The 27973-nt window shown below is 32.4% G+C and overlaps 1 protein-coding gene across 1 annotated transcript; it reads right to left on the minus strand.

The window, feature by feature from the left end:
* Positions 1-1991: 1991 nt before the first annotated feature.
* LOC139510799 (uncharacterized) lies at positions 1992-27342 on the minus strand. Its single transcript, XM_071297328.1, has 21 exons — positions 27176-27342; positions 26704-26892; positions 25873-26051; positions 24206-24380; positions 22083-22156; positions 18292-18364; positions 16545-16719; positions 15860-16035; positions 14498-14650; positions 13334-13393; positions 12624-12821; positions 12111-12209; positions 11328-11582; positions 10071-10610; positions 9026-9132; positions 5825-7084; positions 5341-5374; positions 4536-4813; positions 3233-3260; positions 2507-2851; positions 1992-2047 (listed from the first exon to the last, which is right to left on the minus strand). Exons 2-21 carry the CDS (start codon positions 26852-26854, stop codon positions 1992-1994), a joined length of 4416 nt encoding a protein of 1471 aa, XP_071153429.1. The 5' UTR covers positions 26855-26892; positions 27176-27342.
* Positions 27343-27973: the final 631 nt, after the last annotated feature.

Here is a 27973-nt window from a genome sequence, read left to right on the forward strand (position 1 = left end):
TTAAATAGATGAAAGTTGAAAAAAATAGGTTCACACCGGGAACTCTCCCATGAACTATTTAATAATTGTGTCAGAGTTAGTTTTTACATCTTGAGATTTAACACGATATTTGAAAATTTTAAGGCTGGAAATACGAAAGTATATGTAATGACGACAAAATGTCATACTGCAAACATACCATAACCCCATTTTCTTTTTTATATATGTAACACTCCCAAACGTATCCGATTCCCTCAAACGTGTCTATTCTCCCTAAACGTGTCCGTAATATTTAATATTACCCAAACGTGTCCGATTTCATAACCCCCAAACGTGTCCGATAATTGTTATTCGCCAAAACGTGTCCATTATTACACGCCAGAACGTCTTGTGTCTTTTAGCGCTAATACATGCATGTCCCATATCAATAACGTTTACTGTGATGGGGACACAGTTGATGAAGGGGTCATTTATTAGCCTTAGTTTGTTCAATGTCAGTTGTTAATGATTAGCATAAATAAAATATTGCAAATTTAATCTGTAACATATGAATTGACTTTTGACTGAAATCTATTATTGTCAAGTTGCAAGTATCTCATGCTCATTTAGAGAGCGAACATACATATAATTCTTGAACTGTTAAATTAATCGTTTACTAAAATGTAAACTTTAATATTGCCCTTTTCAGCAGAACTGCTTCCTTTCTTTCAACAGTTCTGATATTTTAAAAGCTCTTAAAATCATAAACAGGTTTTTCAATAAATTTTAGGTTTCGAACAATACTTAAGACACACGAACAAAAGATATAACGTTCAGCGCCAAATATTTAATGCATTATTTAAAATATATCATGTTAGCAATAAATACATTTGTCATTTCGGAGCCTTTTAAAGCTGACTGTGCGGTAAGGGATTTGCTCAATGTTGAATGCCGTACGGTGACCTATACTAGTAGCTGTTAATTTCTGTGTCACTGATGAGTCTTATGTAGACGAAACGCGCGTCTGGCGTACTAAATTATAATCCTGGTACCTTTGATAACTATTTACACCACTGGGTCGATGCCACTGCTGGTGGACGTTTCGTCCCCGAGGGTATCACCAGCCCAGTAGTCAACACTTCGGTGTTGACATGAATATCAATAATGTGGTCATTTTTACAAATTTCCTGTTAACAAAACTTTGAATTTTTCGAAAACTAAGGATTTTTTTATCCCAGGCATAGATTACCTTAGCCGTATTTGGCACAACTTTTTGGAATTTTTGATCCTCAATGCTCTTCAACTTTTTACTTGTTTAACTTAATAAATATTTTGATATCTCCTTATCTATACTCATATTACTGTAGATAAGTTCTTTTATCCATACCGGGAATTTAAGATTGGAACTAAATTATAACGGTTATTCGGGATTAACACTAGTAAAAAATAAGAGTTAGTAAAAACCGAGTTTTAGTAAGTAACGCGCAGAGAAAAGGACATTATCCCTACACGAGGTGTCTGATTTAATATCTTCACGTATTTATGATATCAACACGAATGATAATTCCAGTAAAATATTATATGGACACATTTGGTGCTGTTTTACAACTAGACATGTTTGCAGTTCAGTGACGTCGATGTAGACACGTTTGGGGGAATCGGACACGTTTCGGGGGGGAAGGACACGTTTCTGAGTGTTACATATATTTACATGACTCTATTTGACATTAATCCTGAAATTAAAAGGCAGTCCTTGTAAAAGAGGGACGAAAGATACATTGTTTTTAATGTTACGCAACATATGCAAAAACAATACTTTGAAATATCCTTCTAATAACCTTTTATTTCATCAAACCCACTATCTAATACGTAGTGACTGCTCTAATCTAATGAAATAAATCTAAGATAGATATGTAATTTTAATACACGTAAGATTTCCATCGGTCCTGTCTCCTATACTAAAAGTTGTCAGTGCTTTATCGGAATATTACTTTCAGGTATGTTTCATTTATAAGTTATGTTATAATGATGTACTAATGTGAGGTTTGTGGATATGTGTCAGATGTTCGGACTTCTTGTTTTTTTTTCCCTACAATACAGGGATTAAAAAAAATGCCCCATAACACCCATTTTCTTTTCATAGAAGACTTAAGTTGTCAATTAAAGGAACTACCAAATGCCGATTCTAGATTACTTTCCTTTCGATTTGAGACACAAAAGATACCAATGCAAAATTAAAGGTAAAAGTCCGTTAAAAATCTCGAAAAAGAGCTTCATAACCGATCACTGTTTTTAACTTAATTTGTTCCTTAACTAATGGTCTTCCAACATATAGTATCAATTTTAAATTCTAGATTTCTTTAATTTCACGTAAGCACAACCTTAGAATTAACCTCAGGAATAGATTACCTTAGCTGTATTTGTAAAAACTTTAAGGAATTTTTGGTCCTCAATGCTCTTCAGCTTGGTACTTTATTTGGCCTTAATTTTTAACATTTTTTATTCAAGCGTCACTGATAAGTCTTTTTAGACGACACGCGCGTCTTGCGTAAATATAAAAATTCAATCCTGGTATCTATGATGAGTTTATTAATAAATTTCCAGTTTTTTTGAAAGTTAATGTAGTCTACACAAGCGGCTTTATCTATTCTATATAATGCTTTGATTAACGATCTCACTGAAGGAGTAAGGTGATCAGATGCCCTCCATCGAGTCAAAATTTCACGCGTCTGCTCTAAGGGTTTGTTTTTAAGTTGATTCTGGATATTCTCAAGTTGTGGTACATCTAATCCAAGTTCAACACCAAGTTGGAGGGAGCTGTTGCCAATGTAGTCTGAAACGGCTTTTAACGATTGTAAAGTAGGTTCAACATCAAGAATGTTTTCAGAGAAATCTGAAATACAATTTTGTAATGTCCTTTATAGCAGCATATTATATTACTCTGTTATCATACTGTTATCTTCCTAAATCTTCAAAGAAGAACAATACACTAAAGTAGTGGTGTCTTCATTAAATAGAAAAAAAGAAAAGGAAAAAAAGATCATGCAAATAGCACATGAAAAAAGTATTATTAAATACAATAGCTTCACTGTAACCCCGTAAAGATCAAATGAACCAATTAAAGTAAAATAATCAGTTACTATTATAGTTATTAGGGAATCTTGTATAAACACAAACTGTGCTTAAAATTATTGCATCATTGCATTTTAAAACATCCACACATCTTGTATATTTTAAGAGGTAATTTAGAACAAATTATTAATTTTCTACTTACCACAATTAATGCATACATCCCGAAAAACCTTTAAAAAAAGCAATTAAATCAATAAAGAAGAACTCAAATAATGTTACAATAAATACAAACTTTATAACCTTGAATTCATGTTTAAAATTAAATACTTAGTGAAAAAACGTCAATGTCGTTAAAGTATATTTCTCTCCGGTTATTTATCTACGTCCTGCGCCAATAAAATCTGACCGAAACAAAAAAAGCACAATAGTGTTGAAAGTACCGAAACACAAGTTGAACACCAATTAGTTAAATTAAATCTTATACGTATACGTTAGTTACAATTCGAGCATATAACATCACTTATCATTTTCATGCGTCCGAAACACTTTTCTGGATTTACCTTCATTAGTTCCGGTCAAAGTCGAATATTTCAAAGCCAATGATGTATAGGAACTGAAATGCTTGAAGAGCTATACGACCTAAATGGACATTAACACAGTAGCCACATTAATATAAGACCAATATCGCCTGTAACTATCTATTGGAAGAAAGATATCTTAATAATTTCAATTCTACCCGTAACGTATGTCCATTTGTATAAAAAAATTATATTAAGCCATATAAACCATAGTTTACTATAGTTTAAGATCCTTTTTAAAGACATATGTATAAAACATATTTTATGGACAACATAAATTTTAATGAGCTTGCAAAATATAATTTTTCTTAAGACAATAGTAGCCTTTACCAGAATCAGTCTTTGAAAACTTTTCAAACCATTTTGGAAAAGTAGGGAAAACTCTATTTCTTTGGGGACTGTGTTTTTTCTAGGGAGGAAGCGGGAGAGATCGGAGAAAACTAATTACCTTCGACAGGGAAACTTGCATCCTATGTGGATTAGAATTTGAGTAGAATGCACCTTACACTTGCTGGGTTCAAACTTTTAACATCAGTTGTGCATGCTAGTGATACAGTAGATGATCAACTTAGACCATCCGGCAATGAGGGCACAATAATATAATGAGTATTGAAACAAAAGGAAATATACACATATACTTTAATATACTAATGGAACTAGTTAACAATGTTACGTCCATAAAACGATCAACTCTTATCATTTGAAATTTGAGCAATCTGATGATACAAAAAGCACTGATATGGTGATGATTAGCCAATAAACAGTAAAGTATTTATATAAACAGACCATTATGAAGTATAGGTCACAGTAAAATCACTTTTTTATTATTATTTTATAAATCAACTGCCGCATAATATTAGATATTTTTACTCATGGAAAAACTATTTGGATCACATGTATGTATAGTATTTTCTACTACAATCATACCTGGCAGATATTGTGTATGTTTGTATTACATTTCTTCAGTCCCTGTATCAAATCCCCAATGCATGCTGTCTTATGCTTTTGTTTCCATTTCCATAAAGCCATAAACTTGATGTTATCAATGTTATCATGTTGAAATTGGTATTCCAAATCTTCCCAAATATGGACCTTCATACCAAGACTGATAGCCAGTTCCCGACAGGTGTTGATGTTTAGCTCTGTGACAAGTCGTCTTAGATGTTGATCACTTGGAAACTGTTCAATTTCCAATTTTCCTGGACCTGTAGCATAAATATCTGTGATATTCGTTTCAAATTTTAAATTTACAGAATAGGTGCTACAGTCGTCTATTACATTGAACTAGTATACGTTTCTGTTTAGAGCCCAGCTGAAGCCCGCCTAAAGGTACGGGATATTCTTGCTACGTTGAAGACCCTTTGGTGACCTTGGGCAGCGTTCTTCTCTTTGGTAAGGTTGTTGGCTGCATGTTTACATTCTCCACTCTACTGACTAGTGCACACTACTTGGAATGTTTTTCTGGTTTTTATAAGTGTTAAAAGATATATTTTATCTAATTGATAATGTCATGTGTGCTTAATTTTTGTTTCGCGTTTTTTTAAGGTAAGCTGTTTCCACGTGTAGAAATACTAAGCCATTTCATTTAGAATATATATATATATATATTTGTGAATATTTATAGAACTTAAGTAATACAATTACATGTATGATGTTAACAAAGTTGTATGTCGTCAATTTACTTCTTTATTTTGAATAAATATATAAATAACTTTGAAAACTTTATACATACCAGAACATGTGTCTGAGCAACTTTCTGCATGTTTCTATATGAAAAATAATATGTATAAAGAATGAAAGATTGGAAAATAAGTTTTCATTTTATTTTTTCTGTCTTTAGACAGACAATATTTACAAAAAAATAAACCAATATCCAAATGTAAAAAAAGAGTAAAACATAAATCTATTTCAATCAATTCATTCACATCTGACAGAAATAAAAAAGATGATAAAAAAATACTTTACGTATGAAAATAAAACAAAGAGTAAGGCAATAAACAGCTTTTTATGTGATGTTCGCATGTATCTTCAACAATTACGTCAGATTACATAATTTGTTATTATTTATTATTTTTCTGTTTATCTTTCACTATAAGAGACTCTAGTTATACGATTTTTGAAAAAGCAACAAAATAAATTTAAAGTTTCTATTTTCACTTCGGCTACACTGTTAAAAACGTTTCAAAGTATCCTAATCACTTTTTTCTTATTCATACCTTGTCGGCATACCAATAACGTAAGTACCGGACATCATGCTCCGTTCTGTGCTGTTGACATTCCCATGCTACTTTCATTGCTGACGGCATCTTTCGATGATGGAGGTAACACATTGATGATTGACAAAATATACCAAATTCAATTTCAAACGGCATTGTCGTGTTCAGTCCTTTATTGGTAATACTGTCTGAAGAAAGGGAGGAGTAAAATTCTGAAATTCTAAAGAAAGCAGCAGTGAGACATTCCTGGATAGAAGATGCCAGTGTTGGGACTATTCTCTTTTTATTGTCATGATGTACTAAAGATACGACTACTCTCTTGTCTTTGACTTGAACAGCAACGTCGTGATAATCATCGATCTCAACTACTGTAAGATCGCAAAAAATCATACGTATTCCATTATAAATCTTTAGATCCCACATAGTTAAAATCGAACCTAAAAACCTATATGATAATGCTGGCGGAATGACATCATCCACGAACGTATAGGCAAGGACTATACTGGTATTGTCATTGCAGTACGTTGCTACGTAGTTGGTTATGTCGGGGTTTGTAATCATACAAGGAACAAGATAGAAGGAAACGGTGTGAAGGGGTAACGGGAGATTTTCAAGATCTGTACGAGGCGATACAATAATATCAAGATGGATTAAAATATCTAACATAAACTCTTTGAACGGAAGAATGTGGCTGAATTCATCTTGTTCCCATTTTGAATAAATGGTTTTCTTTTCTATTATACCCTCATTTCTCAAACGTTGAAACGACTCCGTACACGATTCTCCTCTTTGCCAAAACTGTTTATCAGTGACAATGGAACGCAGAATCTCTATCAGGTAAACAGGATTTATAATGATAAAATTTCTTAGGTTCATTTCATCAAAATATATTAGTTTTCCCAACGAATGTTGAATTTTCAGAAAACCCTCCAACTGCTTTGGAGTCAAAGTGAATGTCTTGTTTTCATCATTCAATGCTTCTAACTGGGATCTTGAAATAATGTTGTTACCGTTTTCAACTTCCTGTAATAGTTCTAACTCCAAAGGAACCCAGGCCGTAGGCATGTCTTCTCCCCATCGGGGATGATCAATTGCTCTCTGTATTAACAGTTGTTTAAGAAGTGCAATTTCTTTGTCTGAACTGTCTCTGGCATCGATGAATAAAAGATTCTGATATTCTAAATGGCCATATCCAGAATGGTATTCAAATAGTTCATGGATTGATTGTATAAGATATTGTCGCTGTTGTTCCACTTCATTCTAAAATAAAATGTAAAAAGCAGTTAAATCTGCTTCGGTAAAAATTTGTTACTAAAACATTTGTATGTTTGTATCTCAGTTTAGAAAAAAAGCAGTGAGTAAACATGACATTGAAAATTACATTATAACGAGCTTTATACTTTGTCAACCATTTCATTTTCAAATGGAACTTTTCTGAAGGCAAGACTGGAAATGACTTGTATATAAATTGACACTATCAAAATACAAAATTAAGAATATCTTAACAAGACTGATAGTGGATGAGAACGATGTACTAGTATCTCGATATTGTAGTAAAACTTAATTCAATATTATCTTTTGAAACAATTTTTTATCTTGTGCATATAAATCTGTATTACTTGTCTCTAAATTAATAAAAACATGTCCGCTTTAAACATAATGCTCCAATAATCCTCTTGTAGACTCAATTACTATCTTTGTTTGTTTAATTAATTTTCAAATGGGTTTACTGAACCATGTTGTCCTTTAATATGATGCTGCCTGAATTGCTGTATGCGATACGGATATAGTTTAGAAAAATTTGTGGGACAGGCATTGCTAACCTTTTGGAGCAAATACGTCCACCCTGATGTTATTGTACATTTGTGTTGCTTATTTTTAGTTTCTGTGATGTTTCGTTTTTCGGACTATTGGTTTGTACTTCTATTTTGTGTCAGTCCATGTGTTCTATCCATTTTTCTTGTGTTAGATGTTTGTTTACTGCAATCTTTGCATTGCCGACATTTTTCTTGCAGCAGGAACATAGACACGTTCATTTAGAACATAGGAATAAGTCCATACAACAAAACACATAAAACTAAAGACTGAGAAAAACGAATCGTATCAAAAATATCGGGGAAGCTCGAGTGCTCAAAAAGGGTAGGCAGGTTCTACTCAACTAGTGATATACGATAAGTATTATTCGGTGATTTCACATTCAAGGAAAAGAGGACAGCGTTTTGGTTACGATAATTGGAACATATTCGTAGTCATCTAATCCACAGATTTCCCATTACGGTCAACCTAATCGTAAAATTAGACATATGACCAACTTTACCACTTGAAACCATTGGTATCATAACGTTCTTGTAAACAGCGACCTTCTATCAAAGAGATCGGGATAGGAAACCAAAGGGTATCGTAATCGAGCTACACCTTATATTCAAGTCCTGCTGTAATGTTGAAATTAAATACTAGTACAGAAAATTAAGCGGTTGAAATGTTTCCTTTTGTTGTACAGTTTTGGTACCTACCGACCCTCGCTGTCAGCGTTTATATGTTAGTCAAGATATGAAACGTCCCTAATCGTATCTTTGCTATCATTTATTTCAAGTTCGAGTAGATAGATGCGTTTTACATAGTCGGTGAACATATTAAAAGTAGGTTGAGTCATATCGTTAATCATTAGCTGGTAATACAGCAACCTTTTTGGTTAAAATAATGTTACTATTTGCATAAGCGACCATGGTAGTCTTTTTGTGTCCTGCGATTTCACTAAGATCTGTTGATAAAAATGTCAAATTCTGAATTATCAACACATTTGGGTGTAAATTAAACTACAAAACATATATGGTGCCGCAGCTTTTTTGATAGAAAAATGGCATTTTTTAAGGGTCACAACGGTTCCAGAATTTTTGAAGAAGTATGAATGAAAACACCCTTTGCTTATAATTTGGCCCAGAAAATGTTGCTCGTCACAGTGAGTTTCCTCCAAATTTTTCGCTATTTCTACACCAATGACCAACACTCTAATCACACTATTTCAATTTTGATTTCTAATATTACTAGGGCAGTAGAAAATTTATGTACTTCTGCCTATTATTTTGGGTGTGAAATCCAGGTGGCGTCAGTCATCTTTCATTACTTCCTTTTAAAATTGTGCTGGTAAATGACCCTTTATTATACTGATCTGAATTAAAATAGTTAAAGTAAAACTAATACCTTGGGAACCAGATCTTTATGTGTAGCCACAAATAAAATTCTCGGGAAACATTCCTTTACCCGTCTGCAGAAGGTCAATATAGAATTCACCCAATGTTTTAGGTACACTGAAATGAAAATTTAATGAAGTAATGCCGATATTAGATAATCGTTTACATCCTTCTTTCATGTTCACAATATAGCTTATATATACTATCATGTTGATAAAACCCTTACATCTTTTATATATGTTTATGGGGTTTGTTTAGCTGCTCTTTTATTTTCTTAAGATGATCTTTCAGTTTTCTTTCTGAGTGACTAGTTTTTTCCTGGTATATTATTTCCCTCACATCCATTGGAATTGATCAACTGGCCGTCTTTAAAAAAATATTTCAATAGTAAATAAAATACATTTCATAGTGATGCCACAGAAGACATTAATGAAAAATACCCTTTTCTTATATAGTAATAAGTTTAAGGATGCGATAATTTCCCCCTAGTACTTGAAATAGCAGTCCGAATTTATTTGCTAAAGTAGTGTGTCTGCTTTACCCATTAAATAAACAAGCGAAAAGGTCACACTGTGGTAGCAACTTTACATAACATGACATAGTGGGTTTTTTTTTAATCGTTTTCCTTTTGTTTTTGTTTTGTTATGGTATTTTGAGAAGAAAACAAGAATATTTGTTTTTGTTGCACTTAAATGTGCGTTTTTTGTTTCTTTGTTTCCTATTATAATTGATGTGGTTCCCTCGGTTGTAGTTCGTAACCCGGATTTGTTTTCTCTCAATCGATTTATAATGTTGAACACCTTTATACCGCTCATGCTTCTGTTGCCTTTATTTGCCATTTTCACATCGAAAAAGATATTTTGGCTTGAATCCATTTCAATGCAATTTTATTTATAATTTATCATTAATCAATAGAAAAAAGCTAACATTGTAATTTAAACTGTACGACATTGCATTTTCGTTTTAACGATTGTGTGCAGATTTTAAACATTGCTGAAAACACAACTTTTATTAACCCCCTTTAACTTCGAAAATAAGTGAAAGATGAAACTTACCTGCAATGGTCGGTTTACCATAGTGACCAGGTAGAAATGATAAGTCAGACATGTGTTGGTGCATATTTTGGCTTCCGTTAAACATAAGCACAAAAATTCCCCGGCTTGTGATAAACAACTGATGTGTCATATAGTAATCCTTCTGACCACCAAAGTCCCAAATATCTATAGGGACGATTTTCATTTTGTATCTTCCATCTCTAGCAACCTCGATTACTAACTCCCGAATCTTTTCATTAGACATTGCCTCTATAATGTTTCCCATTACACGTTCTTTTATGTGACTCAAATTTTCGAAAAACGTGTTCATCTCACTATCTTTTTCAATCTGTGAACTTTCTCTATCAAAGAACCCATGTAATTTGTCCTTAGTGCCAGGCGTAAAATGAATTGTATCTGCATTCACCGCATCTTCTGTGTTCGACTCTATTGAGCCAGTTTGTACAGGTAATTCAATCGGTTCTTCAATTGGAGGATTACGATCTTCTTGACTTGACAAAGACATCAACATGGAAGATATGACTGTTTTTGTACCACTTCCTATTAAAAGTTCACTTATGATATATATTGTTAAAATCATAAAAAATACTTCTACAGCGTTCATTGAAGAATTGGTTGACAATTGTTTCCAAAATATAGTAAATTTTTATTATTCATGTTATGACATATATTAATCAGTTGAGGGGAATTTCAATTTTTTCAGTAATAACTATAATTAACTATGTGCCCCATTAACTCTGACAAGATACTTTTAAAGTGTTACAATTCTACCTGTATATTAAAATACGATAATCAGCAAATGAAATGAATTCAATTTGAATACAAAAGTAAACTTAAAGTTATTATGATTTTTGTATTAGTTAACAAGTGCTTAATGGAGGTCAAGGTTGTGACTCTTGAGTTTAGTGAAAATGCTTAATTACTGAGCTTTTGTCTGAAAACAGCTAAATTAAATAGGGTTTTTGCCCTTAAATACATTTACTAAAATCCTGACAATAAGAGCAAAATAACCTTCAATTTTTTCACAGCATTAAACTCTCTGGAATTTAGAGAATACTGCCTTTTTTAAATTTGTACTAAAAACAAATATAATCTACGGTCACGATACAAAATATGAATTACTTATATTTACATAGTCTTAAGCAAAATCTTGAATTTTAGTGATCAAGCTATAAATAAAATTGTATGGCAATCAAGAGAAAATCGTGCTATGAAACGCTTTACAGTCAGATAGCAAGTTGACGCCTTGCTAGATACCTTTTGGTAAAAATATCCACTTCTGCTGATCGATGTCCATTCCTGCTAATCCTATATAAAGCCATATTCCGTCTGTTGATTGTCTGACCTCGGGTACTGGGTCTCCAACAAGCACTTTAGCTAAGGTCGTCTTACCAATGTTGTAATTTCCTACCAAATAAACACGGTTCCAGTAGCATTTGTAGCTGCCCTTCTTCATGATTTCCTCAAACCCCTGAACTGTCTCAAATCCTAAACTTTTAATTTCTGATATTACTGAAAAAGAATTAGTCCATTACAACACATAGGAAGCTACTACAAGTATGATACAGTTACTCAAAAGAATTTTACGTTTATCATATTGTTAAAGCAAATATATAAATTCTATACACAATTTGTAATATAATGCATTAAATTGCAATATAATTCGGCTCATGCCTGATTAAGAAACAACGACAACGCGTGTGAATCAGTCTCTCTTTAATGATTTGATATATATGGGTTTTTAAATTGTTATTTGAATGGAGAGTTGTCTCATTGGCACTAACACCACATCTTCCTATATCTATTTCTTCTTTTCTATTTGATATGTTTTTGCAACATTGTGAGTGAAATCTAAATGATTAAAATTGGTAATGGAAATGGAGGACAACAACCCGACTTAAGGGCACGAAACAGCCAACGGCTGTTTATATTTAACAAATTATCTTTACTTTATATACAAACTACAATTAGTATTTCTGTTTTTATTTTTCACCAAAAAATTAAAATTTATATATATGATTGTATTTATGCTTATTTCACCATCGTCAATATCGTCCTGTGATTCTGGGATGTATCTTTCGCATTTCACTTGACAGCCTTCAATTCCTTTAAGGTCCATCAATATGAATGTTTCAGCAGCTAACAACAAAATGTAAAGGGATAGAAATTACAAGTGTTAAATAAGCAAAATAGATTAAATGTTTTTCGAAATAGACTGATACTAAGACAAACTGATATGAAATTATAAAAATCATATTGACTCGATATAGAGAAATATGACTTGAAATATAAGCTTACTGTTTATTACATGCCACACTATTTATCTCAGATTCCTAAAGTGGTTTTTTTGTGGATTGTACCTTTTTAGTTTGACAAAATCATTAGATTTGTAGTTTTCCGCGGGTTAAACCATTTTTCATTGTATTACTAGTAATTTGCAACTGAATTTTAGTTTTTGCTATTTAAAGTTTTACAATAAAATACAAGTTGATTGCAGTTAGTAATTTTTAAACATAACTATCAATCCCCCTCAATCAACATCTATAAACCAACCTTCATTTGTAATGAAATCAATGAGAGCAGTACTGCTACTATCATCAAACCGTATATGTCCAACACTTGATTTCATATCTTCTGATAAACCTTCTACGTATAACTTAATGGTCTGTACTGTCATCTGTGGCGGTACGTTCGATATTTTGACAATGTTGGAAATAATATTACCACACTTTTCATCCGTGAGGTTATCATCTTCAAAACAATCACAGACGGTATTAACAAGATATCAGAAGAGGATAGTTGGATAAAACGTTCATGTAATAATTCAATCATATCATTTTTAATATTAAGCAGTGAAAAATATCTAAACATTTCATTTCAAATCATGTACTGCTTTCATACAATATTGCTTCATCTTATTTTATTAATTTGAAATAGTGTCCCTCTTTTTTTTATGTTAGTGAGCGTTGAAATCAGTATATCCGGCAAATTAAGATAAATACCCATACTTTAATTTAACATCATATTAGCTTCCTATCTTTTTTACATGTGTGATAGCTTTCACAACTTTGAGAAACGTAAACTAACTTTTTTGGCTGTTATATAGTAGTAGTTCAGCTTCTTTTAATTACAATATTTTCTATCTGATATAATGTTATTATAATTTATCTCACTCTCATTTCAACCATTATATCATATTTAATCAGTTTTATTTGTATATTTCATCAATCTCTTCCGAAGACTCATTTTTTTTTACAACTGACCTTCTAATGCTTTACATATCTCTGTAAAAGTTGGTCTGTCTTCAGGTATCCATTTCCAACCTGATAAATAATTATGTAAAACACTGTAAAACACAAATTTATGAAGATTGAACACGTTCCATTGCAAGTAAGAAAATTAAAAGCTTTGTGCAAGAAATTATTGATATGAACTCCTCGTCATAAGTACTATTTGTTCTTTGTTCCCTTGTTTTCAAAAATTCTTAATGCAGTATAACACAAATATGAAGATGTTATATAACTTGTCTATTGAGAAATAATGACAGCTGCTTTGAGCGTTCCTGATGAAGGTAAATCCAGAATTGAGTCGGACGCATGCAATTATTAAACGTTTTGTTTTCCATTTTTTGTCGATGTTCAAATCGCGTATATTGATAAAGAAGGGACAAATCAAGGTATCATCAAAATACACTGAAAGAATTGCATGGACTCTTACAGGATCGAGAATGTGTTCATTGGCAGCGTAAGCGTATCTTGCTTTATAATAAAAACAAGATGTGGTATGATTGCCAAATTTCCATTTACTGAGCTATGTATATGTATACTAAATCCATTTAGTAAAGAATGCCTTGAATAGGTAATTCTTATTAGAAGGAATTGAAAATATGCGGCAGTTTTTACTCCACAATATTTGCCCCCAGTAGACAAACATGTACACCTAAAAAAACGTATATAGGAAGTTCTAATTTCAAAAACATGAAATTCTTTACTCAGAGAAGGATGTGTCGTGTAAATATGGCCTTTTTAGCCAAAAGGTAATGATGAACCTTAAAGCCATTTTCGTTGAGGTTGTCCAAAACGTTTTGAATCTGTATAATACCCATTTTTTAAATGGATGAAGTTGATGAACAAGTTAAGAGATAAACTTAAAGTGTCGAAAAAGGTATGTAAATTTTCAACAACAAAAAGGAATTAAACAAGAAAAATGCTTGGTCACCGTTGATGACATGTTATCCAAAGGCAAGAGTTATAAAAAGGAGGAAGGTAAAAGTCATCGCTTAATTTTCATTGTTGGACATGAAAAAACATCATATGACAAGTTCTTAATTGCCACACGTACTTGAAATTCGAAAATGAATTCAACAGGGTGGTGTCAAGATATTCAAACTTCTAATGTACATTTTTCTACGTTCTAATATATCTTACATTTCAGCATTAATTTATACAAAACCAGAGTACAATTTGGTGGCTTTGGCATTCTGTAACCTTTCTCTAATGTAGTGTACATCTCGTTATAGCTTGTTCCGGGATATAACGATCTTCCCAAAGACGTGAGTTCCCACAAAACAATACCGAATCCTGAAAAATACGTAACTCAAAGTATTATCAAATGGAACATCAATCCATCAATTTCTTTGAAAAATAAACTACGGATGAATTGCAGATACGAAACCAGCATTAGCCTTTCAAAAAGGGCTAGTCGACTCTTAGCTGATAAAAATGGAAAGTGCTCTCGCTTTGTAGATTAATTCATTTACTAGAATAGCCACGTGCATCAATCAACAAATTTTACCACACACGTGAAATCACACGTTATGAAGTAGTATATATCGTTTAATGTTGTTGTTTACGAAACTCCAGAAGATTATTTATATATAGATAAAAGTTACCTGTGTACCAATATCATGAATATGCATGATTAATGACCAGGCAAAATCTAATTGCTTAAATAGAGAGGACAAATCCGATACTCTACGGTATTGAAGGACATTTACTAGGTTTGGATTGTCCTAACCAATCAATAAACTTTGATCATTCACGTCTCGTAATATCTTCCAATCAGGTAGCAAGAAAAATTCACGCACTGACTGTCGATCGTTCAATTCTAATATCGACTCCTAGGAGTCTAGGAGTCGATAATGATATCGAGAGATATGAAAAGGAATCGGGGCTATAATGACATGTAATGGCTCCGGATTTACAAACAAAATAATACAAACTGGTTCCATACTGCACAGTATTCACATCCAGTTGAGCGCTTTGTTTATCTATTTATTTAATTTATTTAATCTATTACAAGTATTATCGTTTATATAAATATAAAAAGTTGATTTCCGTTGCTTTATTGATCTTATATAGTTGATTTCCATTTTGTTCAACATTTATGAAAGTCAACAGTTTTAAGGGGTTCTCCAACGTATATTATTGTTTATTAGATAGTTTCCTCAAATAACTAGGTCTTATCTAAATAGTTCATTAAAGAATACACCAGAAACAGTTTTCAACTCTAATGGCCATCATTTTACTCTGTTTATATGCAAAAAGCAAAAACTTAAAATAAGCAGGTTTGTCAATATTGTTTAGGATTCTTAATTTAATTTATTATTAAAAAAAAGTATGTATAATGACACCATGTACTTTCCTACGGGATATAGCGTTCAATTAAGTCCTCCAAATATTAGTGTATCACGGAATATTAGTCAAAAGACCAGTATCCCTTTTTTCATTGACTTGGTAACCTCATTCAGGCCCACTAATTCCGAAATTGGACAGAATTATATAACTTACCCCATACATTTGACATGCTGGTCAAAATATTTGATTTTCTAGTTTCCGGAGCCATTGATAGATCAGATGAGAGAATCTTCATAATTTTGTCAGTTACCATTAGTTTAGACATCTCATAGCCACCAATTTTTATAGTATCATCCTCACTTATTAAACATTGTCTTAAAGAGAGGTTCCTGCATAAAAAGTCGTTTTAAACTGAATAAGTTTTGTAAGGTTTGAAACGTGTATAAAATCATCTTGCATATATAGATCGAAAAATATTGTATTTAAAAATTCTTTATCATACATCATATTCCCTCTTCCATAATAATACTGGCTGATATTTTCTACTAAATTACCAACAAATATAGAATACCTTCATCATAATGTTCCATTATATATCTTGTAGTCAATTTAATTTTGTATAGAGTATCGACTAATATCTAAATAGTTACAAAATCTCAAAATATATATTGTTTAGATTTTTGTAGGTTTGGAAGTTGTGACAGTTTTACATTAAATTCCAGAAGTTAAAGTGTTTATTGGCTAAGGCAAATATGTAATTTTAAAAATATAGTTTCACATATTTGGTATATAGTTATTTGTTATGATCAACCTAAATAGCAAAATTTAATAGATATACATACCTTTGATTTTTGAAACAAGGAAACAAAAACGAATTCGTCTTAACCTTGAAACTTACGGGTGGTGTATTGATTGTGCCTCCAAATAGGTCATACCAGCTGCAATTTGCCTAGCCATTGACATCATTGAGTTGACTTGTATATCTTCTTGATGTCTTTGTACATAATTGAGTAGGTTCCCTTTCGGCATAAACTCTGTCACCACATACATTGGAGAGTGCTCTATGCATAAGCCTGCATTTTGCATAAAATAAGTAGAAAGTTTATTTTCAGGTATTTCCTTTAAAGGAGAAAATTCACGAAAGGTTAAAATTGACCAGAAGATTTTTATGGTATTTTTAATCAGATTATAATACTACAAATTTCATAAAGAAATATTATCATATTACTGTTAATACAAAATAACATGATTTTGGCACATCAGATTAACATTTACGTAGTCTTGACTTGTAAATATGCACAGTTGTAACGTCAGTTTTGGTCATGTTTTAAATAAGTCTTACTAGTTTTTATCATAGTTTACTTTGGCCGCCACACAAGATCCAGAAAGGTTTTGTGTCTAGGGGTTCAATATCATTAACATCATTGGCAACTCTTGGATGTATATTCTTCTTATCCAGAATGAGGATCATTAGAATGTCTTATTTTATAAATAATCGTTGAATAGGTAAACACCAGCTTTGCAACGAATTGTTTCTGTAATTCTTTTTTAACATAAAACTTGGGCATGTCATATCAGAACTTTTTATCAAGATGAATAGTTTTTATTGAATGGATGATCAGCTACATAGGAAAAAAATATTTCTCCATTTAAATTTATTTTAAGTATCTTCGATCAGTTTGACAAAAACAAATTTTGAAAATCGCATCGACTCTCCGAACACAGTGACCCTAGAGGAGTAGAAAGGGTAAACATATCGCGCTGTGCATATATGTATGAGCCGTTATATAATTCAAGTAATGCACAACGACAAGTGTCTATTGACAGACAACAAAATTTTACCGATTTTCATAAATCGTGTATCAATTTGTAAAGCACATCAATATCAAATTCAGTTGTTCACAGGTGTTCAAAAACTCCAAACGGACCAAGACAGCGGTTTCGAACGAGTAATTGTTTCCTGCTATGCATGCATCGACTATCAAGACTGAGTTCTACTACCTCTTATATTTGATGTGTTTCCCTCAGTTTAAGGTTGTAACCCGGATTTGTTTTATCTCGATCGATTTATATGACATTTGAACAGCGGTGTACTACTGTTGCCTTTATTTATCAGTCAAAAACTTCAGAAAAGGGTAAAGATCACAATCGGTAAATTTATATATTTAAAAACTGTTTTAGTGTTTTTATATATGAGACCTCGATAACATGTCACTCGTCAGTTGATACCAATACAAAAAATTATTAAAGACGATAGTTGACATCCGAAATTCATGACAAAGTAAGTATGTTTCCCATAAAACCAATTCATGAGTTGGTCGTAGAACCTAAGAATTAGATTAATGATTTCAGTGATTCGTCAGTCAAACAAGTGGCTAATTTCTTCACATTTTAGATAAATTGAATCAAAGCTAAATTGAAAATGAGTTTAGTAACAGTTGACAACCTGCCGCGCTTTGTGACTTCTCCAATTTTGTAAAATGCTATGCTTGTATTCTTTTTATTTTTCATTTCTATAACTAATAAAATGACAATTTTCTCTCAAAAAACAGTTGCATGCGGAGAGATTTTTATACGGTCTGCATTACTTTCATATAGCCGGAATAAAAACGGATCTTTTGTTTTATTAAGAAGCAAAATATTACCTATAAACTGTACCACGTTAGGATGCTGAACATACACTAGTTTTGTTGCCTCGTCTATTGCATCATCTACTTGCTTTAAATAAAATACCTGAAATGAATTATCTGTAATCTTTTTGTGATACAATCAACCAAAAAAACTGTTTTCTTCTACCCAAAGGGTAATACCCTTAACATATTTTTCTCAAATTGGTATGATTTTTGTTTTTAGTGCTCTTCATTTTCCTTATTAGTTTTATTTTTCAATCTTTGTTTCTTATCGGTTTGTTATTAATAAGATCTTCAATCGACAAACATCGTTTGCCATGGGTTTTTAAAGTTGATATTCGTTTAAAAAAAAGGAAATGACTTAATCTAACTTAAAGGGTTGAAAAATTTATTTTAATATAAACAAAACCATCTCCATTTTCAAAAAGTATTTTGTTCCCAATATATTTTAACTCATCATAGATTGCTATATAAAATATTCGAAATTTTGTACGCTAGACGCACGTTTCGTCAGTTATAAAAACCTAATAAGTGACGCTTAGAATTAAAACATTTGACTTTTCTACACTTTATACAAGTATTCCGCATTCCAAACTAAAAGACAAATTGAAAGAGTTGGTATTGCTGTGTTTCATAAAAACGAATGGCCAACGTAGATGCAAGTATCTTGTCTTAGAGAGGGATAAATCCTACTTTGTGAAGGATCACTCTGATTCAAACAAAAAATTCTCTGAAACTGATATTATCAGGATGCTTGATTTCTTGATTGCCTTATTTTTTTACGTTTGGAGTACGTGTTTTTCAACAGACTGTCAGCATTCCAATGGGAACAAATTGTGCCCCTCTTCTTGCCGACTTGTTTCTTTATTATTATGAGGCTGACTTCATACAGGAACTTCTTAGGAAGACAGATAAGAAGTTAGCAAATCCTTTAACTCTACTTTCCGCTATATAGATGATGTTCTTTCACTAAATAATTCAAACTTTGGTGACTATGTTGAACGCATCTATCCCATCGAACTAGAGATAAAGGATACGACAGATACAGTTAAGTCGGCCTCATATCTTGACTTACATCTAGAAATTGACAATGAGGGTCGGTTGAAAACAATCTTTTACGACAAAAATAGATGATTTCAGCTTTCCAATTGTTAACTTTACATTTCTAAGTAGCAACATTCCAGTAGCACCTGCATACGGTTTATATATCTCTCAATTGATACGATATTCCCGTGCTTGCATTTCCCATCATGATTTTCTTGATAGAGGGTTGCTGATCACAAGGACGCTTTTAAACAAACAGTTGCAAATGGTGAGGTTGAAATCATCACAGTTTCACAAATGATATTAGATATGTTCTTTACGTCGTAACTACAAATCCCCTTCCCTTTCAAGAATGTGACCTACCGAATTAGACTATTTACCGGATTTGTTATCACATAAGCAACACGACGGGTGCCACATGTGGAGCAGGATCTGCTTACCCTTCCGGAGCACCTGAGATCACCCCTAGTTTTTGGAGGGGTTCGTGTTGTTTGTTCTTTGGTTTTCTATGTTGTGTCATGTGTACTATTGTTTGTCTGTTTGTCTTCTTCATTTTTAGCCATGGCGTTGTCAGTTTATTTTCAATTTATGAGTTTGGCTGTCCCTCTGGTATCTTTCGTCCCTCTTTTAAATCAAAAGAATTCAATGAACCAATCATGTAATGAGTAGCCAGAACTTCGGCAAGAGCTTGATCAGATTTATGACACCTTCCTACAGATTCCTACTCAGAATTTAGCTATATTTGAGGTCCTTTTTTCGGTTTGGTCAGCTCTTCAAAACTGCTATAGAGTGTATTTCTTTCTAACACAAACGATACAAACGGCTAAGCGCGCACACATTTTGTTCATTTGTTTCTAACATACGTTTGCAAAGTTTACCTAAACTTTGACAAACTATGCACTCGCTAAAAATGCGTCTACAGTTTGTCGTTCGTCGTTTGTTAGTACAAACGCTACATTCGTTTCTAACTTCAACCTGATTCAACGATGTATTTGTTTCAACTTTTGTAACCAGTCTGTTTACTAACAACATGTGCATGTATTATTGAAAGTTAGTAAACACTAATTAAACGTTGTATTTGTTTCTACTTTTGTAGCGTTAAGCAAACGATAACAAACGGCACACAACGTTTACAAAATTTTGGTTTGAAAGAAATGGACCCATACTGTTTTCGATATTTTTATATTATGAGTGCATTCTAACCAAAGTTTCGTAAACGTTGTGTGTCGTTTGTTATAGTTTGTGAAACGTTACAAAGGTAGAAAAAAAATGCATCGTTAAATCAGTGTTAACCTGTTTGAACTGTCAAATATGCATGGACATGTTGTTGGTAATTAAACTTATTACGAGGGGAAATAGCTTCTTAAGATGATGTGATAGACACATGGGACATCGCTTTCTATGCATATTTAATTTCATGGTCAGTTCATCGTCTTCATCATGTGACTGTATGAAGATAGTGATGATAAATCATTTTTATTGAAAAAAGAAGCAATAATAGAAAGGGGGACGATACCTTAATTTGAGTAATTTTAGACATTGTTTGGAGTTATGACAAGCAAAAACATACATCTTTTTGAGTGGGAAAAATTTGTTTTGATAATTCATAAAATGTTGAAGTTAGAAAGAAATGCAGCGTCTGTACTAACAAACGACGACGACGAACTATAGACGCATTTTCAGCGGGTGTATAGTTTGTCAAATTTAATGCAAGCTTTGCAAACGTATGTTAGAAACAAATGATCTACACGTGTGCGCGCTGAACCGTTTATATCGTTTGTGTTAGAAAGTATGTCGTCCAGCATAATTGAAGAGACATTAATTGTGAAACTCCGCAATATGGTGCCGTTAATTCTGTACCGTTAATATTATTGCAACACTGATTTACCATAGAAAATGCGTTCAAAACTGTGTAAAAAAATTTCAAATTATTTTAATATCTTAATTATATCTCATTGTATTTATGAATCAGGCATGGAGTATTCACAACTTTATATTTCTGAGTCTTCGGTCTGTATGGCTTTAATTTCAAGAATGAAGAGAATCCAGTAATGAATGTCTGCACGATCCACTTAAGTTTTTATTGTTGCATTTGTACTTAGTTTTTTCTCCCTTTCTAAATGTACTGTATAAGCTGATTCTGCAGCATGAATTAAGACTGTTGCAACAAATAATCAAAGTATTCCATTTGGATATGTATCTCCATTTTCTAAATCTTCCAACAGGCCCTAAGAAACTGGGAATTAATTTTGGACTGAATGCGGATAAAAGATATAGACCAAATCTTAATGTGCAAACCCAAACAGGCTTCGGGAATCTTAAAGTAGTTGTCAATACTTTTCTGTTTTTGGATCGTTTGACATTTTAATATCATGTCTAAAAACATAGAGGAACCACATCTAGTTTTTTTAACGCCGAGTACTGTCCTCTTAGGGTGAAGTGTTGACGATGTTTATCTTAGAAAATAAAAGAAAAGCGAACAATGCTCCCCCAAAAAAATACAAAATCGTGTCCCCTTAAATTTAAAAAAAAGTATGTATCTTACTTTCAAATCTTTGTTAAAAGGATACTGTTAAGTCAAGATTAAGTTGCTACTTCAATGGAGCACTAGAAATAGAAGTATACTGTGAACGTGCGAAATAATTAAAAGTTTAAATATTTGTGCAAAATTTTAATGATTGTGATTGAAGATTCAGAGGTTTCGAATCTCAAGACGTCGCTTACAACGCAAAGCATATACGATTATTTTCATATAATCTTACATTAGGTGCTCTGATAAATATTCTTCTTTTTGACCTCATATATGTTGCGTCATAAAATTCTCCTAATCCAGAACCTGACAAAAATACAAAGAGAATAAGCTTAGCAATATTATCTATTTCAATTTAAATTGAAACGTCATACTTTTAAAACCTTCCTCCAGAACCTGACAAAATTACAAACAGAATAAGCTTAGCAATATTATCTATTTAAATTCAAATTGAAACGTCATACTTTCAAAACCTTACTGTGCAATATCAATATTCAATAATTTAATGGATTTTCAAAGATGTTGTCAGCGTCAGGCTAAAGTATCCATTCCTTCAACTACCCAAACAAGATCGTTGGTTCTCAGAACTTTGCCGAAGTCCTTCGTTGATTGCCAAGTTTACTGCATTCGGTCTTTGCTTGGAAGTTGAAATCTCTCATGAGGAAAATTCATGACCTTCTCAAGTTACTATCCCAAAAGCTAAATTTAATGCAACTACTTAATATGTAAAAAGAAATTGAATTAAAACTGTCCCTTTTTTCCTTCGCAAAGTCGTTCATTTAACTCGTTTGTTATACATTTGCAGTTCTTTATTTTTAACACAGTCTTACTTGTTCTTCACTAAACTAGAATCTTTTTGTATAACGCTACACTGAACAAAGTGTGGTTGTCAGTCGAGAACCAGCTTATTATTGCACATGATTTTTGTCAGAAAGTATGAAGATAGGGAATTAATTCGATTTTTTTTTATAGTTGCTATCACATTGAAACACTAAAGTATGCCATCATCGAGAAAGCCCACGCTTTACATTTGAAAGCTATTTTGCATAAAAATACGTAGCCATACATTGAATGTGGATCTACATGCAAAACAAAATGATTCATAATGTATAAACATCATTGTTTAACTTTAAATCAGTTATTAATAGGACAGTTTTATCCCGTTTTAAGTTCCAAACCATTCATTTGATAACAAAATTAATCAAATATTTTACAAAATTATTAGTATGTATAGGACATATTTCCTTGCGACCCGGTCCGAATTAGAAGTTTTTCAAAAAAAAAAGGACTTCCTTGTTGAAGACCGTATACCGTGACCTATAATGGTTTACTTTTATAAATTGTGACTTGGATGGAGAGTTGTCTCATTGGCACTCATACCACATCTACCTATATCTATTCATCTAATGACAGAAGTTATAATAATGTATTGTTTAATCAATGTCCATCGGCTTTGACTCTCCTCCTTCAAATTATAGTGCAATAAGCATTTAGCTATTCTATATATATATTGTCAACTGTTCGAGATATAAAAAAGAGAGAGGGTCAATAGACCAGTTTACTGAGCATAGAACTGTGCAGTATTCAGTTGAAAAAAGCAATATAGGAACAATTCATAATCATATAAATGAACCAAAATTCAAAAATACACAAGGTTCCTGATTTCAAGACAAAAATGCGATGGGGTGAAACATATTTTGTGAGACATTAACCCTCCCTCTATATCTCTAGCCAATGTGGAATAAATAAACACATATTTTTATTTTGAGTGGTCGATTCGGACTTCCATCGGTTTTAAATCGAGCATCAGTAATAAGTCTTATGTAGACGAAACAATCGTGTGGTGCTATTTTAATCATACGGCAGGTTTCTTATGGCTTTTGCAATATGTGTGTTTCTGTTCTAAGTCTTGTGTTTTATTCTAATCTATTTTTTCAATTGGAGTATTTGATGTTAATTGTAGATCTATGGTAAAATGTTAATTGAGCGTCACTGATGAGTCTTATGTAGACGAAACGCGCGTCTGGCGTACTAAATTATAATCCTGGTACCTTTGATAACAATTTATTCAATAGTTTTTACCTCTCTATCGATGAAGACGGTATATTGACCTCTTTTTGGGGGCTGGTTTTTTTTGTTTGTTAGTTTTTGTCGTTTTTGTTCCCTTCTTGATGACATTGACCCACCATCTTTATCGATTCATATTTTGGATCTCGTTTTAAACATTTAGATTGCTTTATCTATCCGTAGTATGTTGGAATTTTTTTTTGCTTTTTATTTTTTGGAAATGCTCTGTTTGATTTTGTTTCTCGTCATTCTGCTTAGAAAAATTTTATGAGTTTAGAATCTGCTTACCTATTCTGTATTTGACATCTATTTCACTCAACTTAATTTCCCATGGAAACAAATCTCTCTCAGGAGCTTTTCTGATAACAGGGTGTGTCAGTTTGGTGAGTAATCCGTCGTTTGTTGAAAAATATCTGACAAGTGACTCTATTGACTCAAAATTCCATTTTGATCCAAGAAATATCTAAAACAATATATGTATATCCGTGCAAAAATGATAATTCTTCTCCTCATATATCAAAAGATCGGTAGGGGACACAAAAACAACTAATATAAAAACAAAAGATAGAAAGAAAGCACCGATATAAGAGCACTCTCAGTTACTGAAAGCTAGTTCAAAGCCAATATCATGTACAACTATTAGATAGATCATGTTTTTTTAAACTCAGGTACCCTTCATGCCTCGTTCACACGTACATTTAAGTCGACTTGAATTCGAATCGAATGCGAATCGAATTTGCTAATCCCGTTCACATACCGAATAGATGGTTATTTTCGCGGGGTGTAAATTTTCACTTATTTTCGCGGATAGAACAAAATTGCCAAAATAATTTCCGCCAAACTTAAGGTGTACATGCAAAGGTATTGATAAAAGTCTTAAATCCGCTAAAATAATAACAGCCAAAATATTTCGTATACCTTATTTATGTCTCGTTCACACGTACATTTTATTCGAATTGAATTCGAATCGAATGCGAATCGAATTCGCTAATTGCGTTCACACACTCTTCTCTTTTGATTCGAGTCGATTCAAATCGGCTATATCGCATTATCCAATTCGCCTTAGAAATGCGTTTTTGTTAATACGAATTAAAAGGTAACGTCGTTCGGACAGTAAAGCGAATTTGACGCGCATTGCAATTCGAATTAGAATTTACGTATGGACGTAAAACGTTTCGAATGCGAATTAAACTAATTCGAATCAGTTAATGCGAATCGAATTCAGTATACATCCAATGGTATTATTCATCCTTAATTAACACATATTAAAATCAGCAGTGCCTTCGTTTTTTAAACTGAGGTGAAGACACTTTTTGACATTCATACCTATTATGTCTGTTTGTTTAATCCACAATTTTCAACATAGGAAAATGTCTGTACCAACTTTTAAATATGACAGTTGTTATCCATTCGTTTGATATGTTTTAGCTTTTGGTTTTGCCATTTAATGTGGGACTTTTCGTTTTGAATTTCCTCGGATTTCAGTAATTTTGTAATTTTACTTTTTTCTTCCCAATAATTTAATGTGCTAGAGTGTCCCACGGACGTCTCTTCCTATATGAAGGTATATACATATGGAATGGGTTCCCTTTTGATACGTCAAATATACCAATGGGGTGCAATTTTTCTGAGGAAATATATCAATAGGTAGTTATTGACAAATTGTGATATATATATGGGTCATAATATTTCGTTTGTTTCGCGGAATTTCCTAAACTCTTTGTCATTAAAATTTCCACATCTGCTGAAACTTTTTAACCCAAGTTTTGTTATTGATAAATATATGAATAGATTATGATTTCGCTGTGAAATATATGTATAGGTTGGGATTTTACAATTATTCAATATATGAATGGGTTTTTTAAATCCGAGCTGCACAACTGTACCCAAAATCCCATGTTGAGACCCCTCCACCACCTCCCCCAACCCAGAATGTGATAGTATGTAAGTATTACCTGACCATTTGCATCAACAAACAAACTACATGAAGTCACACCCCTTTGATGTTTAACACAGAGTATCATGCGATTTGGTGTTAATTCTCGAAATAAAAAACTTCCGGTATCCTTACTGCTCAGGATAGTGCATGCCTCTTCTCGGGAAATATTTCCATGATAATATCCCGGTTTGTCGTCTGAAACGAAATAAACTGGAGATAATGTATTGAAATTTGACCCTCCTTTTCAATTAGTATTCATACCATGAACAAGTTCAAGGTGGAAACGCTCTGAATATTGACTGCTTCTTTTACCAGCAAGCCTTACACAACGATGTATTTAATGTTTTACAAGGCTTGCTATTGAATTATCAATTTTTCTCAATGAAATTTCCGTTTAAAAAAAGGACATGTTGATTAGTAAATCTGTTTATGCTGGTCTGAATAAAGGCAACAGCAACATACCGGTGTTCAAAAGAGAAAATAAATCCGGGTTACAAACTAAAACCGAGGGAAACAAATCAGAGGAAAACAAAGGAACAACAGGAAAACTGAAGTGCAACAAAAACAAACGTCAACATTCAGCGAAACGAACTATTTGGAAACAACTGCCATATTCCTGACTTGGTACAGGACATTTATGTAACCATAGTTTAGCATCGTTTAGGTCAAATGTAACCATAATAATAATCGAATCTATGCCGACTGATGAAACGTGCACTTTCAACGAATGAGGTCAATTCCTTGTTTTTCAATCCGCATCGGAATTTAACACAGAATCAGACAACAACTGCACTAACAGTGTTTGAATGCAAATATTTGATATCTTTTGTGTACATTTTATCTTTACCTTTTTGTCTTTTTCTTTTACAGACAGCACATGTGTTTCTATCTCCTTTATTCAAAAACAAACAAGCTTGACAATACCATGGTTTATTATTTGTGCTGCTATCTCCAGCTACTTGTCTTGCATCAAATGTGTCACGTAAGAGACTCGCCATCTTACAAGCAACAGCTGATTTTAGATAGTGGACAGGTTCTGGAAGACAAAATACAAGATTCGATAAATGAAGACATCTCTATTCTCAATTGGGGGTTTGAAGTTCTTGAAATCTCTTTTGTTAAAGCGCTTGATATTATTATGCGACTTTAAATGTTGATTAGTGACAAAACAACAAAAAAAGGAAGCGTTTTTCGTTTTTCAATTAAGGTTTGAATGATGTTTAAAATATATATCACAACTTTCAAAAAACAAATGTTGAAACAAATTACAGACTTTTTGTGTATTATAGGCGATAATAAAAAAGTGACACATATTTTACCTTATATATATGTTCAGATGTGCAGTTAAATATTCACGTAACAGCAACATAAAATAGTCTTCGTTTGCTCATGATATAAACGTTAGTCAAAAAAAATTACATACTCTTTTCACACAATATGCGTACATGTAGTTGACAACTATAGGAAGTCAGTACTTGTAGTATCTGGAAGGAAATATCCGCCATAATTATACATTAAATTTTGTAAATATGTAAAATGTTATTTCATAATTTGTAAAATGTTATTTCTTAATTTGTAACATGTATTTTTTTTACATCTGTTAAAACGAATTTCTGCATTTCTTGATTTTGGAAATTAAACTTCTGAATGTGTAAATGCAATTTCTTGTTAACATATTTTCTTAGTTCTTTACATGAAATTCTACATTTCTTAATTTGTGAAATGATATTTCTTTATTTGTTCAATCAAATATCTTTATTCTAAGTCATAACTAGGTGATTTTGAATTTCAGAATTTGTAAAATGGAATTTCAATTGTATAGGACGTATATTTGTTTTTCAATCGAAATATAATCGATATAAGTTTGTTTAATCAAAACGTAACGGTGGAAGTAAATATATCACCCTAAAAAAAATGAACAAAATCCAAGAGCAGGTTTCAGAAGAGATGATACCGCAATGTGTTCCAATAGTTTAAAATGTACAAAAACTAACAAATCAAATAACTCCTGTAAAATGTTTAGGACGAGGGGATAAAGGGGGCAACAAAATAGGGGAACGGGGGTAAAATGGAATCTGGGGGGAAGTTGAAAATGTGGGGGGGATACCTAAAGGTTG

Source organism: Mytilus edulis, chromosome 2 (assembly GCF_963676685.1).
Source record: "Mytilus edulis chromosome 2, xbMytEdul2.2, whole genome shotgun sequence".
Lineage (NCBI taxonomy): Eukaryota > Metazoa > Mollusca > Bivalvia > Mytilida > Mytilidae > Mytilus > Mytilus edulis.